General features: G+C 40.7%; 7 protein-coding genes across 16 annotated transcripts in view; 3 read left to right on the top strand and 4 right to left on the bottom strand.

Moving 5' to 3' along the window:
* The window catches only part of Eip63F-1 (Ecdysone-induced protein 63F 1), a 32,587-nt gene extending 24,736 nt beyond the window's left edge, over positions 1-7,851 (top strand). For all 8 annotated transcript variants that reach the window (XM_020951990.2, XM_020951992.2, XM_086834692.1 and 5 more), the window contains 3 exons: positions 2,903-3,056; positions 3,123-3,271; positions 5,930-7,851. In XM_020951990.2, coding sequence (XP_020807649.2) covers positions 2,903-3,056; positions 3,123-3,271; positions 5,930-5,952 — 326 coding nt within the window. In that variant the 3' untranslated portion in view covers positions 5,953-7,851. The remainder of the gene's footprint in view (positions 1-2,902; positions 3,057-3,122; positions 3,272-5,929) is intronic.
* Positions 7,852-7,853: 2 nt separating this feature from the next.
* Positions 7,854-10,215, top strand: mge (translocase of outer mitochondrial membrane 22 homolog mge). Of its 2 annotated transcripts, none has more exons than XM_020952006.2 (3): positions 7,854-8,053; positions 9,003-9,038; positions 9,515-10,215. In XM_020952006.2, exons 1-3 carry the CDS (start codon positions 8,033-8,035, stop codon positions 9,818-9,820), a joined length of 363 nt encoding a protein of 120 aa, XP_020807665.1. In that variant the 5' UTR covers positions 7,854-8,032; the 3' UTR covers positions 9,821-10,215. The 2 variants fall into 2 exon arrangements, with proteins under 2 accessions (XP_020807665.1, XP_020807664.1); XM_020952005.2 differs by lacking the exon at positions 7,854-8,053 and adding an exon at positions 8,483-8,826.
* On the bottom strand, positions 9,515-12,831 carry ida (anaphase promoting complex subunit 5 ida). Its single transcript, XM_020952004.2, has 2 exons — positions 12,595-12,831; positions 9,515-12,528 (listed from the first exon to the last, which is right to left on the bottom strand). The coding sequence occupies exons 1-2, from the start codon at positions 12,712-12,714 to the stop codon at positions 10,357-10,359; spliced, it is 2,292 nt and encodes a 763-aa protein (XP_020807663.1). The 5' UTR covers positions 12,715-12,831; the 3' UTR covers positions 9,515-10,356.
* Positions 12,832-13,632: 801 nt separating this feature from the next.
* Sc2 (trans-2,3-enoyl-CoA reductase Sc2) lies at positions 13,633-15,728 on the bottom strand. The gene is made up of 4 exons (XM_020951977.2): positions 15,202-15,728; positions 14,813-15,029; positions 14,017-14,132; positions 13,633-13,952 (listed from the first exon to the last, which is right to left on the bottom strand). The coding sequence occupies exons 1-4, from the start codon at positions 15,570-15,572 to the stop codon at positions 13,748-13,750; spliced, it is 909 nt and encodes a 302-aa protein (XP_020807636.2). The 5' UTR covers positions 15,573-15,728; the 3' UTR covers positions 13,633-13,747.
* A 3,772-nt stretch (positions 15,729-19,500) lies between these two features.
* MED24 (mediator complex subunit 24) lies at positions 19,501-24,571 on the top strand. The gene is made up of 6 exons (XM_020951947.2): positions 19,501-19,730; positions 21,322-21,408; positions 21,471-21,628; positions 21,687-22,890; positions 22,947-23,764; positions 23,828-24,571. Exons 1-6 carry the CDS (start codon positions 19,641-19,643, stop codon positions 24,468-24,470), a joined length of 3,000 nt encoding a protein of 999 aa, XP_020807606.2. The 5' UTR covers positions 19,501-19,640; the 3' UTR covers positions 24,471-24,571.
* Positions 19,749-21,309, bottom strand: LOC110183630 (uncharacterized). Its single transcript, XM_020951948.2, has 2 exons — positions 20,655-21,309; positions 19,749-20,597 (listed from the first exon to the last, which is right to left on the bottom strand). Exons 1-2 carry the CDS (start codon positions 21,163-21,165, stop codon positions 19,855-19,857), a joined length of 1,254 nt encoding a protein of 417 aa, XP_020807607.2. The 5' UTR covers positions 21,166-21,309; the 3' UTR covers positions 19,749-19,854.
* On the bottom strand, positions 24,524-25,767 carry UbcE2M (NEDD8-conjugating enzyme UbcE2M). Of its 2 annotated transcripts, none has more exons than XM_020951950.2 (4): positions 25,559-25,767; positions 25,304-25,502; positions 24,932-25,233; positions 24,524-24,867 (listed from the first exon to the last, which is right to left on the bottom strand). In XM_020951950.2, the coding sequence occupies exons 2-4, from the start codon at positions 25,407-25,409 to the stop codon at positions 24,724-24,726; spliced, it is 552 nt and encodes a 183-aa protein (XP_020807609.1). In that variant the 5' UTR covers positions 25,410-25,502; positions 25,559-25,767; the 3' UTR covers positions 24,524-24,723. The 2 variants fall into 2 exon arrangements, with proteins under 2 accessions (XP_020807609.1, XP_020807610.1); XM_020951951.2 differs by having other exon boundaries at positions 25,304-25,499; positions 25,559-25,693.
* Positions 25,768-25,830: the final 63 nt, after the last annotated feature.

Raw genomic sequence — 25,830 nt, 5'->3', positions numbered from 1 at the left:
GCGAACTTCCGTTTCCGTTTTGCTGGCATGAGGTCAGCAGCAACAACTGGCAACTGGCAACATCAGCAACGTGCAACCAGCAAACTACATTTGCCAATAATTGATTACACTTTGGCATGAAGTTGTTGCTGCAACACACCTCCGACCTGAAAATGCAGTAGTGCCAGGCCACAGGAGTCATTTGTTATGCCAGTTGTCAGTGGATGTCGCTCATCGAGGAACCTGTGATTGATCAAGAGCAATCCCTGAGGTGACTCTGTGGTAACAGAAACAGTTTAAGGATTACAAATGATTTTTGAGAATATATCTTAAGTTATTCCCTCTGCAGACCCTTTAAAAGTTCCCTTAAATATAACTTAAATAATATTTTATATATATTCAAGCTTTCTGATTGATTTACCTCGTTGATAGAGCCAAGAACTTTCTCCTTTCTTCTCTCTCCACTCCCACCATCGATCAATGCCAAAAAGAAATGCTTGCAAACTGCAGGTCAAGCTTGGAAAATTCGCTGCTTTGCTTAACGAGCCAAGTGAGCAGCGACATATGTGTATGTGTTTGTGGCAGGAGGACACGTTGTATGCAGGACATTACCGAAATGTGCGACAAACAGTCGCTGGCAGAAACGCCCTCGTCGCTGGCAATGCCAAGGCATGTCCTTATGCCGCAGAAGGAACAACAAGAAGACAAGGAATAAGAAAAAAAGGACACCCAGCGATGACAATGGCGGCAACGTCAACATCAACGTACATATAACCAAGCCATTTTCATTATCCTTGGACTTGTCCTTTTTGCAGGCTGACACAGACATTGGCGGAGATAGAGGCAGATATAGAGATAATGTGCATTTGGTTTTCGTATTTAAAAAACAAAAAAATAGAGAAGAAAAGAAAAAGAAACCCAAGAGGAAGAAGGCAAAAAAGGAAGGCCTCTCAAGAAATGCGGGGGCCTGGCCCTTGAGAAAAGCTATTACGAATGGCAGCAGGGAAGGGAAATCTTTTACTCAAAGAGAAAAAAAAAAAACCCCCAACAAACAGAGTAGATCATAGATACCCTACTTAAGGGGTCTAACAAATAATATTTAAACATTTGTAGAAGCTAGAAATATGCTTCAATATCTTTGCCTTTCAACTGTCCTATTTTATTATAAAGTGTTAAAACTAAAATTGTTAAACCCTTAGATCTACAATTATTTTATGATCTAATAGTTTTTATGATCTAAGACTTTTCCTACTTTCTTGGCCATATAGTTACCGTCTCCGTTATCCTGGCAAATGACAAGACCAAGTAGCAGATAGGGAAACCCCCCGACAGAAGTAGGTTGAAAGCCGCTAAGCGCAAATGAAAATATTTTTCAAGCAGCGTTTCAACAATACACAAATGTCAACCAGATGTCAGCCAGACAAGAAAAAGCAGGAAAAACAGCGTTAGGAAAATGTTGAGAGTGAGCTACGGGTCGAGGCTGATTGTGACAATAATGGGTCATGTATGACCATGTTGTGAATATGAGTGTGTCTGTGGCAACATATGAGCAAATACCCCAAGCAATCATCATACTGATATGTTGACGATGAACCAATATTTAGCCAGAGGTTGAGTGTGTGGCAGGAACTCTTCTCGGTTGCAGTGTCTAATTGTTGCGGCGTTTCTTTGACCCTTAATGCGTTTTTGATGCCAGACAAACATAATGACATTGCCACTTGAAGCTAAATGCCAGCAGCTCGTTAGGAATACATCACACATTGATTTTCTATTAGTTTAAGCCCAAGTCTTGAGCTTTTTCTTAAGCAAAGTGGTTACTATCAGCATAAAATCTATTTTTAAAACCAACCTTTTTGAGCTCTTTTATTGCCTTTTCCTTTAATTAATTTATTTATGTTTATTTTCCAGCGTGATCTATTTTTTCTTTTGACCAACAACTAAATTAGCAATTCTAATTATGGCTGCTGGTTGGTCAAACAAATTGCAATTAGAGAGGAAAATGCGAATGATACCACCCACATCTAGCCTACTTTTTTTATATATATATGTATATCCTTTCGGCTTTGGCCACGAAAATTTATGCGAGAGAAGATTATCGCAGATTTCAACTTCATTTTCATTCCCATTCACACGCAGAGTCAGCGAATTTCTTTTGGCTTTGTTTTCCTCTTTGCTATTTTTTTCCCCGCATTTATTTTTCTTTTACTTTTTTGTAGTTGTTGTTATTGTAGTGAAGGTCAAGGCCGAAGAGCAGAGTGCAAAAGGTTTTTCCGGGCGGCTATATCTTCTGCGTTTAATTATAAAAGTTTCAGAAGCAGCAGAGTAAAAGTTGAGCTCACTGGCTTAGGATTTTGCCTAAGCTTTTCGGTTTTGATTTTTTTCATTTCTTTTTTTTTTTTTTTTTGCATGTTAATGGTCTCGGAGATCTCAGCCGGAAATGCTTCTGACAATGCCAGCCACCTGAGCACAGCATTAGGATGCAGCCTAACTGCCAACGAGCATGTCCTGGGCCAACAATAGGATGTCCTCGTTGTTGTGCACGCGGACTGAGGCGTGTATACACGGGCGAATGAAAATGCATTCAATTTTGGGTGCTGGGAAATGTTGTTCATGAAAAATGTTGCCATTCTGTTTGTACACAGGAAAAAAGTTTTGAATTTAACAGGAAATTAATAATGGGAAATGGCAAAGGAACTTCAAGTTTGAAAGAAGAAAATACACTTTTAATTTCTTCAAAATATTTTATTTATAATTAACTAATTAACTGATTTTCAAGACCTATTTCCTTTTCGTTTCCTTCTCTGCAACCAATTATCGTCCTGGAAACCCGACTGTTGCACTTGCTTAGTATCTCAATTTGCCACAAAATTCATTGAACTCGATTTCTCACCTGCAAAACTCGGGTTTTTCCTACTTTTTCCAGGCAATGGCTTAATCAACGAGGCCGAGTTCCTGCAATGGGTTGGCAGGATCCAGGCGCTGCGGGATGACCAGCAGCAACCAGAGGATAGTGCCAGCAATAGCAAGCCGGTGGACGAGGCCGATGATGTCACCGAGGACTTGATAGCCGCATTTAGGTGAGTGTCCTCCCCTCCATATCCTTAGTTATATACACCGGAACAGCTAATCCTTTCTGACTACAGAGTATTCGATCGTGATGGCAATGGGTTTATAACGCGCGATGAGCTGCAGACCGCCATGGAGATGATTGGTGAGCCCTTGAATGAGCAGCAACTGGAACAGCTCCTGGTCATCGCTGACTTGGACCAGGACGGGCGCATCAATTACGAGGGTAAGTGTGTGTGTGAGAGAATGCAGCCGCAGTTAAAGGACAGTGGTGACGCAGGCATACGCTTGAAAGGACATTTGTGCACTGGCGAAAAATTGAGGGGGAACACAAAGTTAGTTTAGCATTTTATACAGTGGTTTTAAGAAACAAAATATATATAAAACAAAAGGAAATCTTTGATTCGATTAACTTAAATTATTTAATAAATATTTTAGGATGCAGTTTTGTATATTTTGTAATGTATTTTACCTGCATCTGCTCCCGTCTGTGCCTTAATCAAGTGGTAACATAAAATACGATAAACTCGTGTCAATATTTGTCCAACGCACCCGAAAACTGCTCGCTCATAAATCAGCTAAACAAATACCAGGGTCCACCGCAAAGTTTATTAACCTCGGACTATTAGCAACAGGAGTTCACCTAATGCGGCACAATGTTTATTTGTTTGTTTACTCGTAAAAGTTTTTATATACCGGGTGTCTTGGCGAAATATAGCTAGGGTTTATAGGTTCCTTAAAAACCAATTGTGGTGCTTTAAAAAAAGAGGTAACTAAATTTTAGATGCAATCAAGTTGTTTTACTAAAGTTTTAGTTTTACCTTTGTAAAGTTCCAAGGCATTTCAGTCAAAAAAGTAAATAAACTTGATATTTAATGTTTTTAAACCATATTTTCTTATCGGTTTTGTGCACAATAAAAAAGTTGTAAATCCCTTTAAAGTTGTCCTCATATACCGACTCGAAAACTCTATCAAACGAATAATAAAAAGAGTATGTCTTCTTGATAAAAAGAACCTAAAAAACTTTCTACACCCCAAAAGGTATCCTTTAGTCGTAAACTCCTTAGTTTCCTAAGAGTGACCTGAGGTCTGCATTTAAGTTTCAGGCATAAAAAACTTTTTGATACAGCAAAGACAAAAAAATGAGAATGAAAAGGAGAGTCTATAATGCAGTTACCTACAGAACAAAGTGGAAAAAGAGTACTCGGGGGTGGTGGGTATTACCTCAGGACACCTCCTATATACATGTTGCCACATCCCCGGGCTTTTCTGCAACCAGCAGCAAAAACGGCAGCACTGGGATTCCCTTGCGTGGCATTAAATTGGTTTAATAAACTTAAACTAATATGAGGGACATGCACAAACACACAGCTCGCTCGAGTGTCCTCTTTGTTAGTGTTTCTTTATTTTATTTTGTTTTCTTTTTTTTTGCGCACAGCTGTGTGTGTGCGTGTGCTTGGCCGGTGTGGAATCCCTTGTATCATTAGGTTCATATGCCATCGCCTCGCTAGTTGATACTTTGACCTTGTAACGCATTGACATGTCAGCAACGCCCACAAAGGCCCCCGCCTCCTTTGGTTCAGACAAAGTTCGAGCCCGGCTCGCAACCTCGCCGACCATTTGTTTGCTGGCATCTGCAATTTATTTACTCATTTTGCTGCACTCAGAAAAAATTCAACCTAACAGAGAGTTATTAATATTAGATATTAAAATAAGAAAATGTTTTAGAAAACTAGAATATTTTCCAGGGATTGAATTCATAATCATCTAGAAGCTAATACCCTTTACTTTTTAGTTTATTTTACCCTTTCAGGATATGATAACTTCAGTCAAAAGCTTAAAAAACAGTACAGGAATCATTTGCGACCCTATAAATCATATATATTCTTGATCAGCAGGAACAGCCGAGTCGATCTGGCTATCTCCGGAAGAAAAAAAAAATTTTTAATTTTTTCACCAATTTTACATCATTAAAATTGTCAAAAATTCATAAAAAATGTTAATTTTTTTAAATTTTAAATATAGTATGCAGATTTATAAAGCTAATAAAAACTAACATAGGACAGCTTTCCGATTGTAATTTTACGCTTTTTTGGCTTAGTTATGAGGATTTTAAATATTGATTTGTCATAAAAATTCGTATATAAAAATTCAATCTTATAATTCAATTCCCTGCGACTTCTCTTGTTTTTTTCTAAGTGTTCTTTCGTTGCCTTTCCTTTGCCTTTGCTCTATTTACTTTGCACCGGCATCCACATCAGCAACATCGACATCGACATTGTACCCGTACGTATACGTACTATATAACGTATACGCAACGTTGGCCGCTCGATTTCGCTGACACTGCACTGTGTGTGTACCGGATTGGATTGGACGATTGGCCAGAGCAACACGTACGTCGCCTCCAGCGGACCACCTTAACCAGGCAGGATTCAGGTCCATAAACAGAGAATGTAGTTCGTTTCATTTGGAGGCGTGATTACCCGAGGCGACAGTTTATATAGTTTGGCTATCTCATCTGTGTGTTATCGAAGGTTCTTCTTTTTTGTTGTTTTATGTTCTTTTTTTGCTAGGTGGGAAAGCTGTCAGGGGAAATAGCCCTTTGCCACAAATCAGTTTTATTGCGTTTGATCAGAGAAATTGGCTTAAGTTTAGTGTTGAGTTGACAAAGAAACCAGAAAAATAAGTTAAAGCTGAATGATATATACAAAAAAGCTTTAAAAATTCTAAACTAAAATTTTTCTGTGTACAATTTGTGGGTCAACTTGTTTTTCATGCCTCTTTTACCACCAGGAAATCTTGCATTTTATTTCACTTACCCCAACAATTATTCGTAATGGATTTTCTAACCTTTTGTTATATTTTTGTTTTGTTTTAATTGCAGAATTCACGAGACTTTTGCTCTAAGCAATTTACGCTCGACTTGGAGGAGCAAACCGACAATTTCGAGTGGAATGTGCAGGCCGAGTTAACCCCTTCAGCATAATTGTTAAGCTATTAAGAATATACTCAGACATGCAGAAAATAATAATAATAATAATAATGCAACTGCAAATGTGCAGAAAATAATTGTTTAAAATTTTCTACAACAACAAATATGAAAAATTATTTATATATACAAGGGTTTGAAAAAGTGCAAGGCAGGCCACACACACAAACACCCAAACATTAAAAACTTTTTAGTTACATCAAAAAATACACCCACACACACAACACATACACATGTAAATTAGTTTCAAAGTTCCGTTGATTGTAAAAAGTAAAAATTTATTCATTTTCTCTATAAATTAAGTTAATGGAGCAAAAAAGGAAAATTGCAATGGAAAATTCTAGGGCTATTTTTGTAGAAAATTTGCAACACAAATTAAAGAAATTAGTTCAACACAAACACAAACACACACACAGACATAACATACAGACACACACATAAACATAAAAATGCATATTCGGATAAGTCTGAGCGCGTGAGTGATATTGTGTTTAGGGTGCTGCGAAAACAATGAGCAGGCATAAAGAATAATTAAAAGAGAAATATTAAAAACAAAACAATACAATAAAATCATATATCTAAATTTGGAGATGAACAAAAACAGATTCATATATTTGTATTTTATTGTAGTTATGCTGCTTTCAATGTATGCGTGTTTCAAATACCCCCAAAAACAAACAAAAATTGTTTCAAACTTGTTAGACCTAAGGAAATAAATGTTAACACTTTATATAAGAAAAACAGAAAATATTTAATTTTAGTTTTGGGAAGTTACCTAAGGATAACAGCCAGATTATATACATATATATACAATGTTAAATGAAACCAAGAGTTTAAGTAATCAAAATCACCCAAAAAAAATGGGAAAACTAATCAAAGACGGAAGTTGTTCAGTTCAAAATCTAGTCAAACTTTATTTTTTTAATTTTCTTTGCATCCTCTCGAAATTAAAGTCCATTGCATATTGCCGTCCCATAGATAATTCAGCAAAGTAAAATAATTAATAATTTTTGTATAATGATTACTCATCGATTTAAGGCATTGCGGTTTCAGAAGATTAATTTTCTATTCATTTCAAAATATCCTTTTTTGATACAAATTTAGAGCAGTTGGAAATTCAAACAAAGAATATATATATTTAATAAAAGTGCTCTTTTGAAACATCAGTGAACAATGAGAATTAGCAAGGAATATATATATATATATATATATATATATATATATATATTACATTAAAACTTTTTATGGGTAAAGTTGACGCACCGCAGAACATATAATGAACGTATTTAAATCAGGTCAAAGGTACAAATAGTCAAATGGGTAAAACAAGGAACGCAAACCACAACTTTTGTATGGTATTTACAACAGAACAGCAACGGCAAAGCAAATTAAAACCCAATTTAAATCGAAAATCAAAATGGAAAACCGAATCAAAGCTCCAAGATAAATTCTAACTATTAAATATGGAATATACCCGATATATATACTTCACTCAAGTAGTTTTTTATGACCTCTAAATGTGCTTAACATATACGCAGGACTATATACCTACCCAACAATATACTATTATAACACGATTGCTGTTTATGTTTACGATCGAACTACATACATATGTACTTAATATTATCTATATAGTATATGTACTGGATAACACGAATTACAGAACAACTAAGACATTATCTATATGCGCATACTAAAGTGGTAGATACAACATATTTGGTTTAGGTATATTAATGATTTCATAATTTATAATTGCGATTTCGATTCGGAAAAGGAGGTGCGAAATAATAAATATCGGTACACCAACGCTCAATAAATGTTTTGTTATTTAACTCCCAACAACTGTACACAGTAAGCCTTTCATAACACTGTCAGGCGGTGGTCTGGATATACAAGCAGATGTAAATTTGTGTTGCTTTATTTCAGAACGTTTCAAAATTCCTACTCTGCGTAAAATATTGTGTGTTTATAAAAAATCCCCCTAGAACTTGAATAACGATGAGTGAAGCCGAAGAAAAAGTGAGTATCAGTATCAGTTTCGAAGAGTAGAAGTGCGCTCTTGTGGCAACTGCAATTTATAAATTAAAGCGATGGACGTTTTGTGAAAGTTCGCTGGGACAAAATTTATATTTAAAGATTTTCTCTTTTTTTGTATTTAAAAAAGTAACAAAACTCAATGGAATACAAATTTCTCAATCTCGCGTTAGTTTCCGGTGCGAATTATCGATTAGTGGCGCCAATCGAATCGGAAAAATCACAAGCTATCTGGCATCGCTGGTTACAAAATTTTTACTCTGATTCCTATGCTTTTTTATGAATATGTCAGAACGTTGCTTGTGAAATCGCTAGAAAAATCCGTTTAATGTGGAAAAATGGCTTTTCCGGAAATTTTAATTTAATCGATAGGCGCGACGCGTTATGGCTTAATCAACGCAACGAAATCTGGTCACACCAGTAAGTTCACGAGGAAACCAAAATCAATTTTTATTGCAAAGAAAAAGCGAGTGATTTTTCCGTTAAAGCTCAATTAAATGCCAGTGCAAACTGCATTTTCCGCCGTCTGTCCGTCCTAACATCCGTGGGTGTGCTGCTAAAGGGTTGCGTATAACGCGAACCCGTGATTCTCCAACCGTGTGCGTTCCGTCAAAGCCGCAAAAGTGGATACCGAAACAGTGAAAATCGAGGATTTGATGGACTCTGATCCTGAAATCGAGTTCATCGAAAAGGACAGCGGGATGTCATCGTTAGGCGGTAGCAAGGATGAGACGCCCGAGCGGCGGGCAGTGGCGGCCGTAAGTAAAATCAATCCCCCAGAAACGTGGGTCCCAAATCCCCCATCCCCGCGTATACCCGTCCACGGTTCTTATCGTGCTCACGTAATTGTCGGTGAAATAGAGAGCAGCTGTCCCGCAAGAGCGAATCGCCAATACCCTGTAATAATCGACATTTATCATTCTATTTATTTCAGCCATCGAATGAGCCCCAGGGGGAGAACTACGATGATGTAAGTTGGAATGGAGCCTGTTTGTAAACAACAGGAGGCAATATAACCTCAAAATGAGGGAGGGAACCCTCATCACAGGGACCTTATAGGGTTTTTTTGTCAATGAAGTTGTAATGTTAATGAATGAAAACTTGGAGGTCATTTAAATTGTAACATTTTTATATATTTTATATGGTATTTAGTTAAATAATTTGGAATTTTTCAAATGTTTTTGTTCAAAACGGAGACTAGCTTCTTAATTCGTCTATTAAGATTAATTTAGTCAATATTTCAAACATTTAGTAAGCCAAACTTTGCATTTTTAATAGATAATCTTTGTGGCAAACTGCTAAGTTTATCATTTGTTATACTAAAAACAATCTTTGGCAAGTTTTTACTAACCCCCTAACCTTATACATAAAACTTAAGCTAGAAAAAGGTATCTAAGAATAATTAATTCCTAATATATTTACCCTTTTTTATGCTCTTTATCCTAGGAACCCGACGAGTCGATGGGCGAGCGGTTCTGGGGTTTGACTGAGATGTTTCCGGAACCTTTACGCAAGGCGGTGGGTGCCGTTACCAGTGGCACCGTCAATGGCTGCAAACGACTGTACTCGTTCTCGTGCAATGCCAGCTGGATATTCTTCACCAGCTCCGTCATTCTGTTTGCGCCGGTCATCTTCGAGACGGAACGCGCCCAAATGGAGGAGTTGCAAAAGTCGCAGCAGAAGCAAGTTTTGCTTGGACCCAGCAGTGCGATGGCGCCCGGATCGTCACCCAGCCTGCCCATGATTCGTTAAATCTACCACATACGCATATATTAGCTCTACGAGATACATCCGACAGCGGAACTCCAGAGACCTTGGGAATTTTGCCACACGTTTAGCTTAAGTTTGTCAATACCAACAAATACAATCCCAGTCGCAGTAGAAGTTGAAGTCGAGGGTGCCGCGGATGTCTGCCAGCCAACCACAACATAGCCCAGCATTTACGTATGCCAGCATATCCACTGCATCCGCATTACTACACCTCTGGAGCATCCATCATCGGGGCGACGACCGGCGCCCCCTTCGAACGAAACGAGCTGAAAGTTTCAGATAGGTGTTAGCGTTGTAGTTCACGTACACAGTGTAAAAACAAAAGCAACCACTACGGTTTAAACCAATTAATAAAAATATGTTTATTAAGAGTTAAATTCAAACAAGTTCTTGAATAATTTACTGATATAAATCCCGCATGCTTGGGACTGCTTTGTTTTCTGCCTGCTAACGCTGCCCAATCATTGTATATCAGTAAACATTCAATTAATAATACCTCTATTAAAACCTAAGAGCACCTAAGGACTCCCTAAATATTCCCTTGGAATTGGATGATCCGTAAAGTAACGTCTGAACTCTCCGGCATATTTGTTCCTCAAGTTCCTTTCCCCGAATTCATTGAAACGCTGCGCCAAGAAGACATACACGTCCAGAACTTTGGCATGTGCCGAGAGATTCTTAAAGGACTTCGCCGCACGCTCCAGAATCTCCAGAGATTTTAGCAGTTGCGCCTTCCGTTCCTCCACATTATTCGGACTAATGGCTAGCAGACAGCGAACGAATACAAAGTCCGTCTTGGCGCGCTCATACAGTCCGCCGTTGATGTGAATGTCGTGCATGCAGCGCTTGATAGCCTGGTAGGCCTTCTGGGGCATGCCGAGGAGGAGCAATTGTTGAGCCAGCAACAGATCTACCAAGGCCTGCTCGTAGTCCATCTGTGAATCTGCCATACTCTCGGCAACGCGCAGTAAGATCAGTGTAGTCTCGCTCGAGAAGCGTCCGTCGGCCATGCCGCAGTAACCAAGAAGAACTTGAATCCTCATACGCAAGAGGAAGGGCAGATCCTCCTGGGAAGCCAGCTTGTCCAGAAGTCGTCGCGCATTGAAGAACTCCCTTTTGGCCACGTAGATAGAGGCACGCTGCATAATAGCATCCGAGGGATCCAGCAGGTAGAGTTGATCGCAGGCTTTCAGGGCATCATGCCAGCGGCACTGGTAGATTCCAGCCTGGATAACGACATGGCACTGGCTTATCATCCAGCCCTCGGCACTGGGCAGTCGAGGGAAGCGCTCCTTGGCACGATGCAGCAGCACCTTGGCTAGCTTGTGCTCTCCCTGCAGCTGCAGCCACAGGGCATAGCTAGCCAAGGCGCTACCCAGACCAGCGGAGCCATTGCCAAAACGATCCCTGGTTGTCAAAAGAACCTGTGAATAAAGAGCAGACAGTTCATGTCTTCCGTAGGCGCACCACACAGCGCTCCTTAAGGATAGAGCTTCGGAAGCGTGATCCGCCAAGTTGTTACGATTGGTGAGATTATCGCTGTGCTGGAGGAGATCGAAGAGGCGCAGAGGTTGATAGCCAGCCACTGTGCCCAGCTTAACGGCAAAGTGCAGGGCCAGAGTGTAGTTCTGCAGCAGGGAACCATCCAAGTCGCTTGCCTCCTGTACGCTCTTCAGAACCGCAGACAGGGGGAGTTCATCCCTCAGCAGACTGTACCAGGTATTGGCCAAATTCAGGCTTCTCTTGTCGCCGTGCTCTTGGGCCAGCATTATACTCTCCCTGAGGGCTGCCAGGGCTTCCTTCTTATGTCCAAAAGTGGCATGCAGCACTGCCAGGTTGACGCAAAAGTATTGATATCCCTTCTCCTGACTCATCAGCCGTACGGGACTGCGATCCAGGGCTCTGTGGAGGGCGGACAGAGCGTTCGAGTAGTCCCTGACTCGGAGCTGGTTCATGTAGCCCAGGAAATAGGGGGTTGTGGCCAGCGGCAGATCGTGTATGATCTCCTGCACCTTCTTCTGCAGCTCCAGGGGTGACAGGGCTTTCCGCTCGTTGCTGTCCAGCAACTCCGACTGCTTGTTGATGAAGAACTTGGCTTGCTTGGGCGCCCACTTGCTTAGCGGGTTTCGCTCCTCCGTTCCACAACGAGATAAGGTTACCTCCTTATCCTTTTTCTTGGTGTGAAGAGTCTCTTTTCCTGGCGTTTCGTCGATTATTACCAGCGAAGGAGGCGGCGTTTCCTCTCTGTGCAGAATTCCACCAGCCATAGCCTTTCGCGGTCCTGTGGCCAATGCACGAACTCCTCTCTCGTAGTACGAACAGATATTCTTGTACATGTCCATCATTTCGGCAAAACTAAGTCGCTCCAGGACGACGCCCACGCGACGCACATAGACTCCAACCATGCTGAACTGGCTGATGCCGTAGTTCTCGTTGAGGATCTCGTCGATGTTCTGTATCTCGGTAAAGTCAAACAGAGACTCGATGCTGCCCGCACAGAACTCGGACATGGCCTTCTCGAAGGCCTCCAACATCAGGGTGTCCAGTCGATAGCGCCCGGTGGTCAGCAAGTTGTGCAGCTCGTTGTAGGACATATCCGCCTCCTGGACAAGCTTGAAGAGCAGCATATAGAACATGCGTCGTCGCTGGGTGCGCATGGATATGCCCGTATCGAGGCAGGCCTTTTTATTCTAGGAAAAAGAGAAAACTAAATTGAAATTAAGATTCTTTGGAGGAAACCTAGGGGGAGCACCTACAACCACATATTGTTTGAGCAGTATCAGCACCGTAATCTTGTGCGCCGTGGGCGTCTCGATGCGGGGCGGCACCAGCTTGGAGCCGGGGTCCAAGGTGTCCAGCTCCTCGAACAGATTCATGGCAAAACCCGAAAAATGTCAATTTGATTTGCCGGCAAAAAAGTAAACAAAAAATCAGCAGCCGCAGCCAACTTAGCTTGCTAGAGATGGGAGTCGGAAAGTTGCAGCCCTGAAAAGACCGCGTTTATTAAATATATTTGTAAATAAATTAAATTTGTAACTAAATTGGAAGAGTTTAATTGATTTACAGCAATTAACGCAAAAAAGGATTTTGTAACTTGCAAAACTTTTACTATTAATAGGTTTGTACCAATGTTTTGTCCCATTTAGATAATATCAACTCATTGATATGTTTTTAAAACAAGTATTAAAACTAGAAAGGAAACAATACATATTTTATAATCGAATTATATGATCGAACTGGAAATCGGTTATAACGAGCTTAAAATATTCTAATTTTATTAATCGGCAAATATGTATATTTTATTGGACAATTTGTTTGAGAAATCATAGTTTAAAATACTTATAACTAAGCCAAAAAGGCATAAATTTTAAATTGGTAAGCATTCCAATGCTAATTTTTATTAGATTAACAAATCTGCATACTCAATTAAAAATCTAAAAAATATTAAAACAAATTTTCAATTTTTAAAAATTTTAACCCTTTAAAAATTTTGAAAAAAATTTTCTACCGGACATGGCTAAATCAACTCGACTGTTGATAATGATCAAGAATATATATGATGTTTAGGGTCGGAAATGACTCCTTCACTACTTTTAAAGCTCTTGACTAAAAATATAATACCAAGCAAGGGTATAATTATAATAAAAAAAATAATAATAAACAAAACCTTAACAAAGTTTTCCACATCTGGGAATTACCACGCACCTTTTAAAGCCCGAGATAAACAGCAATCATTGATTATACCCGCAGCGAACTGCCCACAGCGATCAAAGTTCAACAAATCGATAAAAGCGCACGCTTCTCCAAATGTATTTGCTTTAACTCAAAGTTCATTACAAACTACCCCGTAAATTCTACCAAGATGTAAATGTGTAATTGTTTGGAATATGTAAGACGGAAGTCCGTCGCCTACAGCACGAAGGGGAAGATGGAGCAGCGCTCGCGAGGGTAGTCCTTGAACTCCTTCTTATAGTTACGGTGCTTGGCCAAGGCCCAAACGGTCATCTGGAAGGCGCCGGCGAAGGCGAACAAGTAGGCGGCGAGGCAAGAGGTCATCACCGAAAATGAGACCCAAGCTCCAATCTCATAGGTGTAGTTGGGGCAAGACACCAAGCTGCGGACGGGGAAAATACAAAGGTTAATATAATTATGTTAATTTTTAATTGAAAATAACCCACTTGAAGAGCTTGGTCAGCGGGTTTGCATCGGGGACGGGAACCTTGCGCACTTTGGTACCGGGCGGACGCAGGTTGCGCAGGGCAATGTGCACCGAAAAGTTGCCAAGTTCGCAGAACTGCAAAGTTGAAAGTAAGGTTTAGTTATTTGGTTAATATGAATGTCAAAACTAGTTTAATAAATAAATTAAAATATGCATGGTTGCAATTAATAAATGATAACAAATTGCAACTTTTACCTATTCAGATTTTCAGCTATACATTGTGATTAACTAAAACAAAATCTACTTTCTAATTCAAACTGTACATAAAGGAAATTTAGCATTGAGAAAGTTATTAAGTAATAGTTATAAATTAAATTACGGAAATGCTAATAAATACTAAACACCTCTTCAAAAATGGTGTACTATTTTTAAATTTAAATATTTTTTAAAGATTAGTTTAAAAACGATTGTTTCAGTGAACCTTATCAGCATTTGCTAAGCCTTATCAACACGGCAACACTTGAAGAATTAACACACCTCATTTTAAATAAATTTTTAAAGTATAAATCGCGGGAAACTTTGGTGTTTTATCGCGATTTGATAACAAAAGTTAAGGTTCACAAGTAAAAGTTATAGTGGTGCCTGAACTGTAGCAAGCTTTTAAAATAGGAAAAATTAAAAAGTTTATAACCCATAAAAATTAGGTCATATTATAAACTCTTTAAAACTACTTATAAACCGAATTCTGAATTTAACCTGATTTTCAAAGGTCCTATTATTCCTACTAATACGATTGTCCATTAAATAATACATACAGCAAAGGCAGCCAGAGCCGGCCAGACGGTGCACATGCAGGGCGAGGTGAACTGCGGATGATTAACATGGTAGGATACATAGGCGGTGAATCCCCAGTAGTAGGTACAGTTCTTGAATAGATTCCGCAGCGGCATCGTGGCATGCGAAAAACGATGGACAAAGATCGTCTCCAGCAGACGCTTCACATAGTGGACCGTGTAGCAGCCGGCGGCAATGCTGGAAGAGATCGGGGTGCAAGCGGAAAAACGAGTTAGTCGCTGGCTAATTATGCAGAGGTGTTGCGTTGCGTTTTAGTTTGCATAAGCGGGGCCATTGGGTCAACCCAAATCGATGGGTTTCAGCAACTTTCGCCACAGCGCACCGCACGCACACACACACATACACTCACTGGGTGGTTAGGGAAATCGGCAGAGTGGCCGCCTTGCCGTACACCAACTCCGGGCGGAAGTAGAACAGCAGGTAGACGATGAGAGGCCCGGCGTACTCGGCCAGGAACACCGTCTTCCAGCCAATCTGTGGGCCCAGGTCCTTGATGTACACCTTGTCGCCGGTGCGCACCGACAGGGACTCCAAGGTGTCCGTGTCTTTCAGACTCTTGCCCTTCACCTCCAGGCGCAGCGACTGGCGGTTGGCTTCCGGGGTGCTCTTGAGGCTCTTGTGGATGAGGGCGCGCAGGTCGCCGATAGGCGTGGCGCCGGAGGGCACCTTTACCTTGCCGTAAGGCTTGCTGTTTTTGGCGTTCAAGATCTCGAGCTCCATGTCTTCCCGTCCAATTGTTAAAAAAAAATGAATCTGAAATGTAGGGTTGCTATATATATATATATATATCGATTCTTCTCAAATTGATATATTTATATCGCGATGTTTTGGTTGCCCAAATATCGATGTAACGATATTGTTTTCAAAACATCGGTTGCGTTCAGGTGATAGTGGTGGTACACTTAATCGATAATATCGATATGCCTAATAAATAAGTTGGCTTACACTTTTTAAATTTTTGTTTGAGAAATTAAAAAATATTAGGAACACAAATTTTAAAAAGTGTACTAGCATAAGAAATATTGAATTTTTATTTAGCTATGGTGCTTTTAAACATTGATTTGAAAGCAAACAATTTTCAAATAAATATATCGGCAATGAATGCGAATACCTCAGGTTTCCACAGTGCCATAACATGCAAAATTACCAGTGATTTTCAAACATTATATATATTTTGTGATTCGTCGCTAAAATCATGATTTATTAATAGAAAAATATTTAGAAATGAACTTAAAATTAAACCCATGCCTTTCTTTTATCTTTAAAAGGCTTTAATTATAAAAAATGATTAAAAATCACATTTTTTCAAAATAAAAAATTTAATTGGTTTTATTAACCCAATAAAAGTTGGTATAGAAAAGCATTTCGAACTAAAGGTTATTTATTTTTTGCATATTTTTTATTTATTTTTTACAAAATATTTTATAAAAAAAATATAATATCATATCATATAATATAATATCAATTCAATTACGCACTTTAGTTATTTTAAATAAAAAATATTATCATTAAAATTTAAAGTTTGATTCTGTTCACATTGCACTGCTGAACGCAACCATTAATTTAAAAAAAAAATGAAATTGACAGATAGTGATGGTATACTGGACCATAGTGATAGTGATGGTATTTTCCATCGATAGTATCGGATTAACAAATATTTTAGATGGCATGAATTTCTTAAACTTTGCTTGAGAAATTAATATTTTAGTTCCTTTTAGGGACAAAAAATTCCGATTAAGTCTGGCAATTGCATAGATTCATATGTGTATATTTCGATATGTCAATAAGATCTTAATCACTTAATTATAATATATTAGGACAACAAATTTTAAATAAGTGCTGGAATTAGAATTATTCCATTTTTATTTAGTTATGGTGCTTTTAAACTTTGATTTGAAAGGAATATATATCGATGTTGCGATATTGTTTTCAAAGCATCGGTTGCGTTCAGGTGATAGTGGTGGTACACTTAATCGATAATATCGAGATGTCTAATAAATAAGTTGGCCAACACTTTTTGAACTTTTGGTTGAGAAATTAAAAAATATTAGGAACACAAATTTCAAAAAGTGTACTAGCATTAGAAATATTGAATTTTTACTTAGCTATGGTGCTTTTAAACATTGATTTGTCAGCAAAAAATTTTCAAATAAATATATCGGCAATGAATGAGAATACCTCAGGTTTTCATATTGCCATAACATGCAAAATTACCAGTGATTTTCAAACATTATATATATTTTGTGATTCGTCGCTTAAAACCGGATTTATTAATAGAAAAATATAGAGAAATTAATTTAAAATTAAACCCATGCCTTTTTTTAATTTTTAAAAGGGTTTAATTATATAAAATGATTAAAAATCTCATTTTTTTAAATAAAAAATTTAATTGGACTTATTAACCCAATAAAAGCTGGCATATAAAAGCTTTGCGAATTAAACTTTGTTTGTTTTTTAAAGAATTTTTACTAAAAAATAATTATCAAATAAAAATATCGGTGAACTTCAATTCAAGATCGCGATCGATTTAATTTTTCTTGAGGGCAAAAGACATCGGAAATTCCAATGATTTTACAAATTCATATATATTTAGATCATCTTATTCTGCTGAACGCTACCATCATATACAAAAAAAAAAACTTAACCACAGCTGTAGTGATGGTATACTGAACCATCGATATAGTGGTGGTAAAAAGCATCGATAGTATCGAATTATCAATTATATAAAATATATGAATTTTTTTAAGTTTTGCTTAAGGATTATATTATATTATATATTTAAGGGTCCTCTTAAGGACAAGAGATGCCCATAAAATCTAGAAATTGCCTAGCGTCACATATGTAAGTAAGCCGATGGATCAACAAAATTTTTAATTTCTTAATTTCTATATACTGAGACAACAAATTTTAAAAATTGATCTGGCATTAGAAATATTTAATTTTTGCTCAACTATGGTGCCTGAAAAGTGTGATTTGTAAATAAAAAATGTTCTAATAAAAATATCGGCAAAGAATGTGAATGCCTCAGGCTTTCATATTGTCATCATATGTAAAATTTCCAGTGATTTTCAACAATTATATATATTTTCTGATTTGACATTAAAATCCTGATTTATTAATAGAAAAATATAGGGAAACAAATTTAAATTATAATATATCCTTTTTTTTAATAATTAGGGTCTATTTTGATAAAAATTAAAAAAAATCACAACATTTCATATAAAAATATTTAATCGGACTTATTAACCATATAAAAACTGGCATAGAAAAGCATTCAAAAATAAAATTTATTCATTATGTTATTTTTTGTACAATAATAATAACAAAATAAAAAAATCGGTAAACATCGAATAAAAAGTGCGAAAACGTAGGTTTTGTTAAGGGCAAAATATTCCGAAAAATCCAGTGATTTCCCAAATTTATAAATATTTTGATTAGTCACTGAAATTCTTATTAATTAACAATTATTAAAGATAACATAACATTAATAGCATAGAAAAGCTGTCTAAATTAATATTAATTTATTTTTTATTAGTTATAGTGATTTTAATCTGATTCCTAAGAATATATTATCAAATAGAAATATCGGTTAACTTTAATTCTAGATCGCCAACACTTCAAATTTTCTTAAGGGCAAAAGACGTCGGAAAATCCAGTGATTTCCAATATTCATATTTATTTTGATTGTGAACATGTTCTGCTGAACGCAACCATCGATCAAGACTAAACAAAAACTGCACCAAAGTAATAGGGATGGTACACTGGACCATAGTGACAGTGATGGTATTTTCCATCGATAGTATCGGATTATCAAATACATAAGATGGCATGCATTTTTTTTTAATTCTGCTAAGGAAAAAATGTTTAAGGTCTACTTAGGGGCATAACACGCAGATCTAGCAATTGCCTTACTTCTCATGTGTATACATTGCGATTCTTAAAAAAAATCGTAATTATTTAATTAAAATATTTTGAGACAACAAATTTAAAGAATTGAACTGGCATTAAAAATATAGACTTTTTGATCAAGTATGGTGCTTGTAAACTTTGATTTGTAGGTAAGAAATTTTCAAATAAATATATCGGCAAAGAATGCGAATGCCTCAGGTTTTCATATTGTCATAATATGTAAAATTTCCAGTGATTTTCAAAAATATCTAAATATATTCTAATTTGTCACTTATATTCTGATTTATTAATAGAAACTACAAAGAAATTTTAAAAACCAAAATTATATCTATATTCAAAATTTTATAGGGGTTTAAATTAATAAAATTTTTAAAAATCACAACATTTTACATAACAAATTTTATTGGACTTATTAACCCGATAAAAGCTGGAATTTAAAAGCTTTCTAAATTAAGTTATTTAGTTTTTGCATATATTTTATTTATTTTTAATAATAAAAAATAGCGGTAAACATCGATAAAAAATGAGATTTCTTTAGGTTTATATATTCTGATTACCCACTAAAATAACTAAAAAAATCATGAACTATACATATATATATATATATTTATTTATTTAATTAATATTAGTTTTAATGTTAACCGATGTTTGTAAGTTAGTCCACCTTTAATCTTCGACGTTGTGCGTATGATAGGCGATGTATCGATGGTGAAATAGACTTTCAATAATATCGAAAACCGATAGTTAAACAGCTCACCACAGCGGCTTCAGGTTTCGCCCACCACTAGTGCTAAAAAAAACATTCGAAAGCGAAAATTTTAAACAAAACGCGAAAATACGAGATATAATCCAACGCAAAACACTGTTGGGAGGCGCAAGATGAAGGAGAACAACAAGATCCTCCAGCTCATCTATGTGGCGTGGCGCGAGCGCTGGTCGGACTCCCAGTGGGGCATCAACATAAAAAAGGCGAGACCCCAATCAATATTCAGTGTCTGCTAAATGTATTTTAACGCAAAATATCCTGTACATTGAGAATTTTAAACACAGGGGTTGTGGGTAAATCCCGACTGGTGTTGTGCCTGTGTTCGGATCAGGCTGTCGCCTCTATTTTTTTGGCCTCGTGCTCAAATACCGGATCCTCTATCTTGGCCAGCGCCAAGACAAGTTGGCGCTGCTTCACGGAGAGATTTTGTGGTATTCGCACCTTTAGCGTAATAATGTGATTTCCCACGCCCTTCGTGGATCGTACGCCCTTGCCCTTGAGCACCACTTGTGTGTGCGACTGTGTTCCGGGCTCGACGCGCAGTTCCAGGCTCTGGTAGATGCCGTGCACGTGAAAGGTACCTCCCAGGACAGCATCCGAAATGTTAAGGTACTTCTCGGTGAGGATGTCGTTCCCATCGCGCTTGAAGTAATCGCTGTCCTGCACCTTAAGTCGGTACCTGACCAGCTGTTTGGTGTTTGGATTTGCGATGCTCAACACATCGCCGTCCCGCGATCCCGATGGCACTTGGACCAGCACTGAGACGCTGTGCAGCACTTGGCCGCGATTAGAGCAGGTCTCGCAATCGTTGCGGTTGGTATACCCCTTACCATTGCACGGGGTGCACGTGCTCACAGACACTGAAGTCATCGTCTTGATGGTCTCCTTACCTGTACCATTGCATCGGCGGCACGGCTCCTTGCCGGCGTCGCGGTAAGCCATCATCTTCGACTTCCCCTTACAGGCATCACATTTGGCCATGTAGTGCAGATCCACCCGTTTCTTGCAGCCTATCGTGGCCTCCAGAAAATCAAGTGACAGATCCAAATCGTGCTTCAGCCTATTGATTTCTTAAATGGGATGGGATTACCAGTCATTGGCACACCGGCTCTACACTAATTACTTACCATCATTGGCCCTTTGCTCAGTGAACCATCCCTTGTTGTCTTCGTTCTCAATGGGATTGCCAGCCTGCTCGAGAAAGGCCTGCTCATCCCTGACGCCACCCAACTGATCATACTCCAGGCGCTTCGTCTCGTCGGTGAGAATATTGTAGGCGTTGGACAGTTCCTGGAAGTGCTTGACCTTCTGCTCCGAGTGCGCAGAGTCGGGATGATAGCGCTTCGCCAGCGCATAAAAGGCCGAACGTATCTGCTGGATAGTGGCGTACTTATTGACACCCAGCACCTTGTAGTAGTAGTCCTTGGGCAAGCCCCGGCTGTGCGGGTACTTGACAGACCGGGACATCGCGTTCTGCTGCAAAGATTCCCGCATGTGCGGTCGCTTCATCTCCGCCTGGCGATCGGGATAGTAGAAAGGCTTTGGGATCTTAAATTGATACTGACTGGCCAGCCGCATCCAGCCAGCAACAGTATTGTCCAACGCCTTTCGTCTGCTGGCTAAGAAACATCGAAACATGGCACTTGTCGCGAAATAATGAATAATTCAACTTTGAAAAAATATATAAGTTCATATAGGGCTTGGTTTTTAGCTGTATGTCTGTAGAAAATCTTGACGGGAAACTGAAAGCCACCTAACTAACTCAATTCCAATTGTTTTTGATTATATTTGCAGGTGCTACCGAGGGGAGTCAGCGGGGATGTGTACAACCTGGCGGACTGTCTTATGCAGCAGGCACTTATTGGCTCCACAGCGAATCCGGTGAGTAACATTTATAGTTTTGTTTAGGAAATCTCTAATTATAGTAATCATATTCCTTACAGTTGGTTTTGAACTACCTGAAGCATTCGCTATGCACTCATCTCGTCTCCCATGCTGCCGTTCTGCGCTGCATTGCCAAATATGACAAGCTGGAGCGGGTCTATTGCATCACCGCACTTCTGGAGTTTCTAGCCACCATTGTGGACGGCGTGACCTGTCGGTGAGTCCCCTAGGACCAAAGAAGTGTCTTCATTGTTATAAATCCTATCAATTTCCAGAATCAAATCCGAAGAGGCTGTGTTGCCAGGAGCTGTGGTTCACCTGGTCTACTGGCTGCTACAGATTTTTGCCCGAACCGTGCAGCACTACGAGCTCTATGGGGAAATCAGTGCCGAGCAGTCATACATGCTGGACCAGATCTGTCTGGTCATCGATCGCCTCAGCCAGCAACAGTTTCTGCTCTCTATGCTATATGTAGGCTGCCACGAGGAGCTCGAGGTACGCGGTCGAATAAGGGACAAGTATGCCAGCGTCAAGGGATCGCTCACCAACTCCAACTTCACACTGAATGCACCTGCCGTCGAGCAGCAGCTACAGCAGTTGGCATATATCGAGGCCAAACACTTAGACATGCAGACACTGAATCCACCGCCGACGCTGGAGAAGACCTCTTGTTGTGTACAACCTCTACTGGCGGTCGAGGTGCTCTTGAATCCCTGCAAGGATACCAGCTACTATGTGGCTGAGTTACAGATGCTGCAACGATTGAAGCGCTACTCCAACACAAGGCTTTTTTACGAGATCATCCGTGCGGGATTTCTAACGTTGAGCAACGTGGCTGACACGAGTCCGGATACCGTGTGGGGTGCCTTCATGTTCTTTAAGATGCCGCACATCATCAAGCAGCTGCACGCCCTACAGCGTATGCCCGGAGAACAGCCACCGCCAGCGGATTACATACCCGAGCTGGTAGAGGCCTTGGAGCTGCTAATTGAGGATAACCTGCTGCTAGACTTTATGGACACCAAGTGCTCGTGCAACATGATCGAGTTCCTGCTAAACGATTGGACCAAACAGCAGTTGGTCAATGACGTACACGTCAAGAAGTTCGCCAGCCAGAGGGAAGACGCCTCGCAGCTCCTCAAAAAGTGTGACAATGTCCAGCAGACACCCTCCAACATTAACTTCATTAAGCGTGCAGAGGTGCCCCTTTCCGGGGTCCTGAAAACCCTGTGCACCAACAAGGTGCAGGATATGGTGAACGTGCTCTGCCAGGTACCGGTGGGCAACAGTTTCGAGCTAATTCTTTCGGTGGCCACCGTCGAGGGGCGGCTCAAGACCTTTGTTTCTCGCCTAATTCAGTGCAATGAGAACTCTAAGCCAGTGCCCGGTGAGCTGGGCAAGCTGTGCGTCATCCGGTCCACTCTATTCGACGTGTCCTTTCTGATGTTGACCAGTATTGTCCAGACCTACGGATCAGAGGTAATATACAAGCCCCTTAAAGCTTCATGATTTCCTCATAAACTGATTATTTTCAGGTGGTCCTCTCTGAGCGCGGCGACTCCTTCTTCGAGAAGTGGGTGCGCGAATGCATGGTGGAACGCAACAAATTAAAGAATCCCCGCCAGATACTGGCTCTCTGCGATGACAGCATCGTCGATGAGCTTCTCCTTAGCCTAAGCAAACCGGAAGCGGCCCAGCTGAAACCCAGCAACCTGAGTTGGCAGGACACATGCCTGAATCTGCCCGGAGTGCTTCACCATGTACTCATTGCCTGGGAACAGGAGACGCTCTCCTCGGCAGATGTCAAAAGTATTTTGGATAATATTAAGAGGCGGCTGTTTAGTTTCTCCGTGTGCGCCACCAGCTTCCTCTGCGCCTACATGTACTTAGTGAAGGAAACGGAGCTACTGAAGCCTCTCAACATGATCCAGCAGTTCCTGGCGCCGCTAACCAACGAGGAGCTGTCCAGCCAGGAGAATGCCAAGGAGCGACTAGCACTATCCTATCAGATTATTCGGAAAATGCAGCACGACGTCCATCCCGCATCCAGCGCTAAATCTCGCCTGATTTCACACTCCCCGCTGGTCGAACAGTTCCGCGAGGTGTGGCGCACGGTGGTGGAGGCCGGACACCTGCCAGTTCGCGCGGCCCAGACGTTAGAATCCCTGCTTTTGGCTGGCGGAGCGGCGTGGCTGGCCACGCAGCTGGTAGAGCAGCTATTGGCCTGCAAGTACACGCGGGATATGTCACGCACCATGGATGTGGTCTTTGCCGTGATGCACCTGGATATCGAGAAGACCACAGAGGCTTTGCTGCAAAGTGTAGTGGCTCCTTTAATGCTCCGAAGACAGGGGTAAGTATCCTTGAATAAAAGGCAAACGCAAAGCTTCTTCAACTTTTTAAAATCCTCTTCCAGCGAGGACATCAATGAGCCTCAATCCCTGGTGCTGGCCCGCCTCTGCGTCTACTGCATTATATCCTGCCTGGAATCACGCAACGCCAACTCCTCTTCGGCATTGACAGCCATGAAGAAACGTACGCGGTCCCACGATGAAGAGGAACTGGCCAACAATGCGGCCAAGGTGCGAAAAGTAATTGGCGAGGGCAGCGACAATTCCAGCGATTTTACGGACACGGCAGCCACAGGCGGGAGCGCAGGTCTGGGAGGAACTCAACTAGGAACCACCGCCGCTTTCACTGGCGAGGTGCGGGCCACACCGCTTACGCTTAGGGAGTCTCTGCAGACAAGCGTTCAGCACATTTTCGGGGTATTTGTGCAGTTCGTTAGCGGCGATGAGCTGTCACCCAAGGCCGTTTTCGTTTACCAGTTCATTTCGCTGCTTGTGGAGTGCGGCGGTGAGCGAGTTGCCCCTGTGCTGCGGCTCCTGCCCTCCAATCTTGTGCAACAGCTGCTCAAGGTTCTGGTCACCGACGATATACGTGTGGGCCTCATCAGCCGGCTCTACGATCTGAGAGTGCCGGGCGGAAGGCAAGCGGCCGTCGCCGATCTGTGCCTGTGGCGGAACATGCAGATGGCCAGGCACAGCATCCACCTGTGAGGGATCAAGCAGGAGGGATGTGCCGATAATTAAGATTAAGAGACGGGGCGGGCGAAATTGCTAAATGAAATTGTATTAAAAACTAGACATTTTTGACTCGACTCCGGCTTCTTTCTGCTTCGCACGCGCTGTGATTTTTGCTTTTCGTTTATTACAATAATTTGTGGTCGCCGCTCGTTCGTCTTCTCCGGTTTCGGGTTGGGGGCTGGGAGTGGGGGCAGGCTTAAAGTAAGAGACCTTGGGATTCCCTATATCACTTGAGCAGGCAGCACTCGAAGTAGGTCTCGCCCACGTAGCCGCCCCGCATAGCCTTCTTCACATTATACTCGAACTGGCGGCGATTGGTCTGCAGGACATCGGCGGCCTCCTTGTTAAGCGGATCCTCCGGATTGGGTTCCTTCAAGTACAAAACAAGTAGGTTGAATATTAGGGTTACAGCATGTCCACTAAGAAATACATACCAAAAAGAGAAACTGTAGGCCATAGACAATGGAGTTAATGGTCAGCACTGGATTCCAGTCCTCGCGCAATATGTTCAGGCATACGTTGCCCTCCAGATCAATGTTGGGATGGTACACCTGCGTTGCGCACTTCACCTTGGGCGGCTCGTGCGGATAGTTCGAGCCGACGCGGAAATTGAACACGAAGCGGCCATCTCTGTAGAAGCCCTCGTCGGGCGAGATGATAAGCTTGAAATTGAGCAAGTCATCGGGATCAGGGAAGTCTGTGGCGCAAGTTTTTGGCAGGTTCAGTTCGCTAATATCTGTGGGAAGACAAATAATGAAAATTATGGGTGAAATGACCATGGAAGAGGATATGGGGCACGGGAGCACCTTTCTGTATGCGCAGCTGGGCAGCCGAGGCCTTCTTCTGCTGCCCGCCGCTTCCCTTCTGTTCGCCATCCTTCTTCTGCTGCTTCAGCGTAAAGAGTTTAATCATCTTGGCTGTGGCGTCCTCGTCTCGCTGGCTTTCGTTCCTGCTGCGCGCGGATGAGATCTCTCGCACTCGGTATGCTGGCTGCTGCTACTCCTGCTAATCGGGGGAATGTGCGGGTAAATATCAGTGCGAACGGGAGAAGCTCGGCCTACCGTAAACAAAAGTTTTAATGGAAAATTGGCTTTGCTTCGAGTGCTTTCTTTATATCGTTCCTCCTTGTTTCTTGTTGGATCTAGTGATGACAGTTGCCAAGCGATGGGTGTGAGTAATCGATGTTCGATAACAGGCTTTGGAGGACGAGTTAGCTATTTTAAAGCCAAATCTTCAGCTTGTGAAGGTCAAGAGCGAACGTGTGCTAGTTATTTATTATTTCCTTTGTTTTTTGTTTGAAAATTAGTAAAGCCTACTCTGAACCACTACAAAA

The sequence above is a fragment of the Drosophila serrata genome, unplaced genomic scaffold (assembly GCF_035046125.1).
Source record: "Drosophila serrata isolate PLE 108 unplaced genomic scaffold, ASM3504612v1 contig_273, whole genome shotgun sequence".
Lineage (NCBI taxonomy): Eukaryota > Metazoa > Arthropoda > Insecta > Diptera > Drosophilidae > Drosophila > Drosophila serrata.
This window is presented reverse-complemented; position numbering and strand designations above follow the sequence as displayed.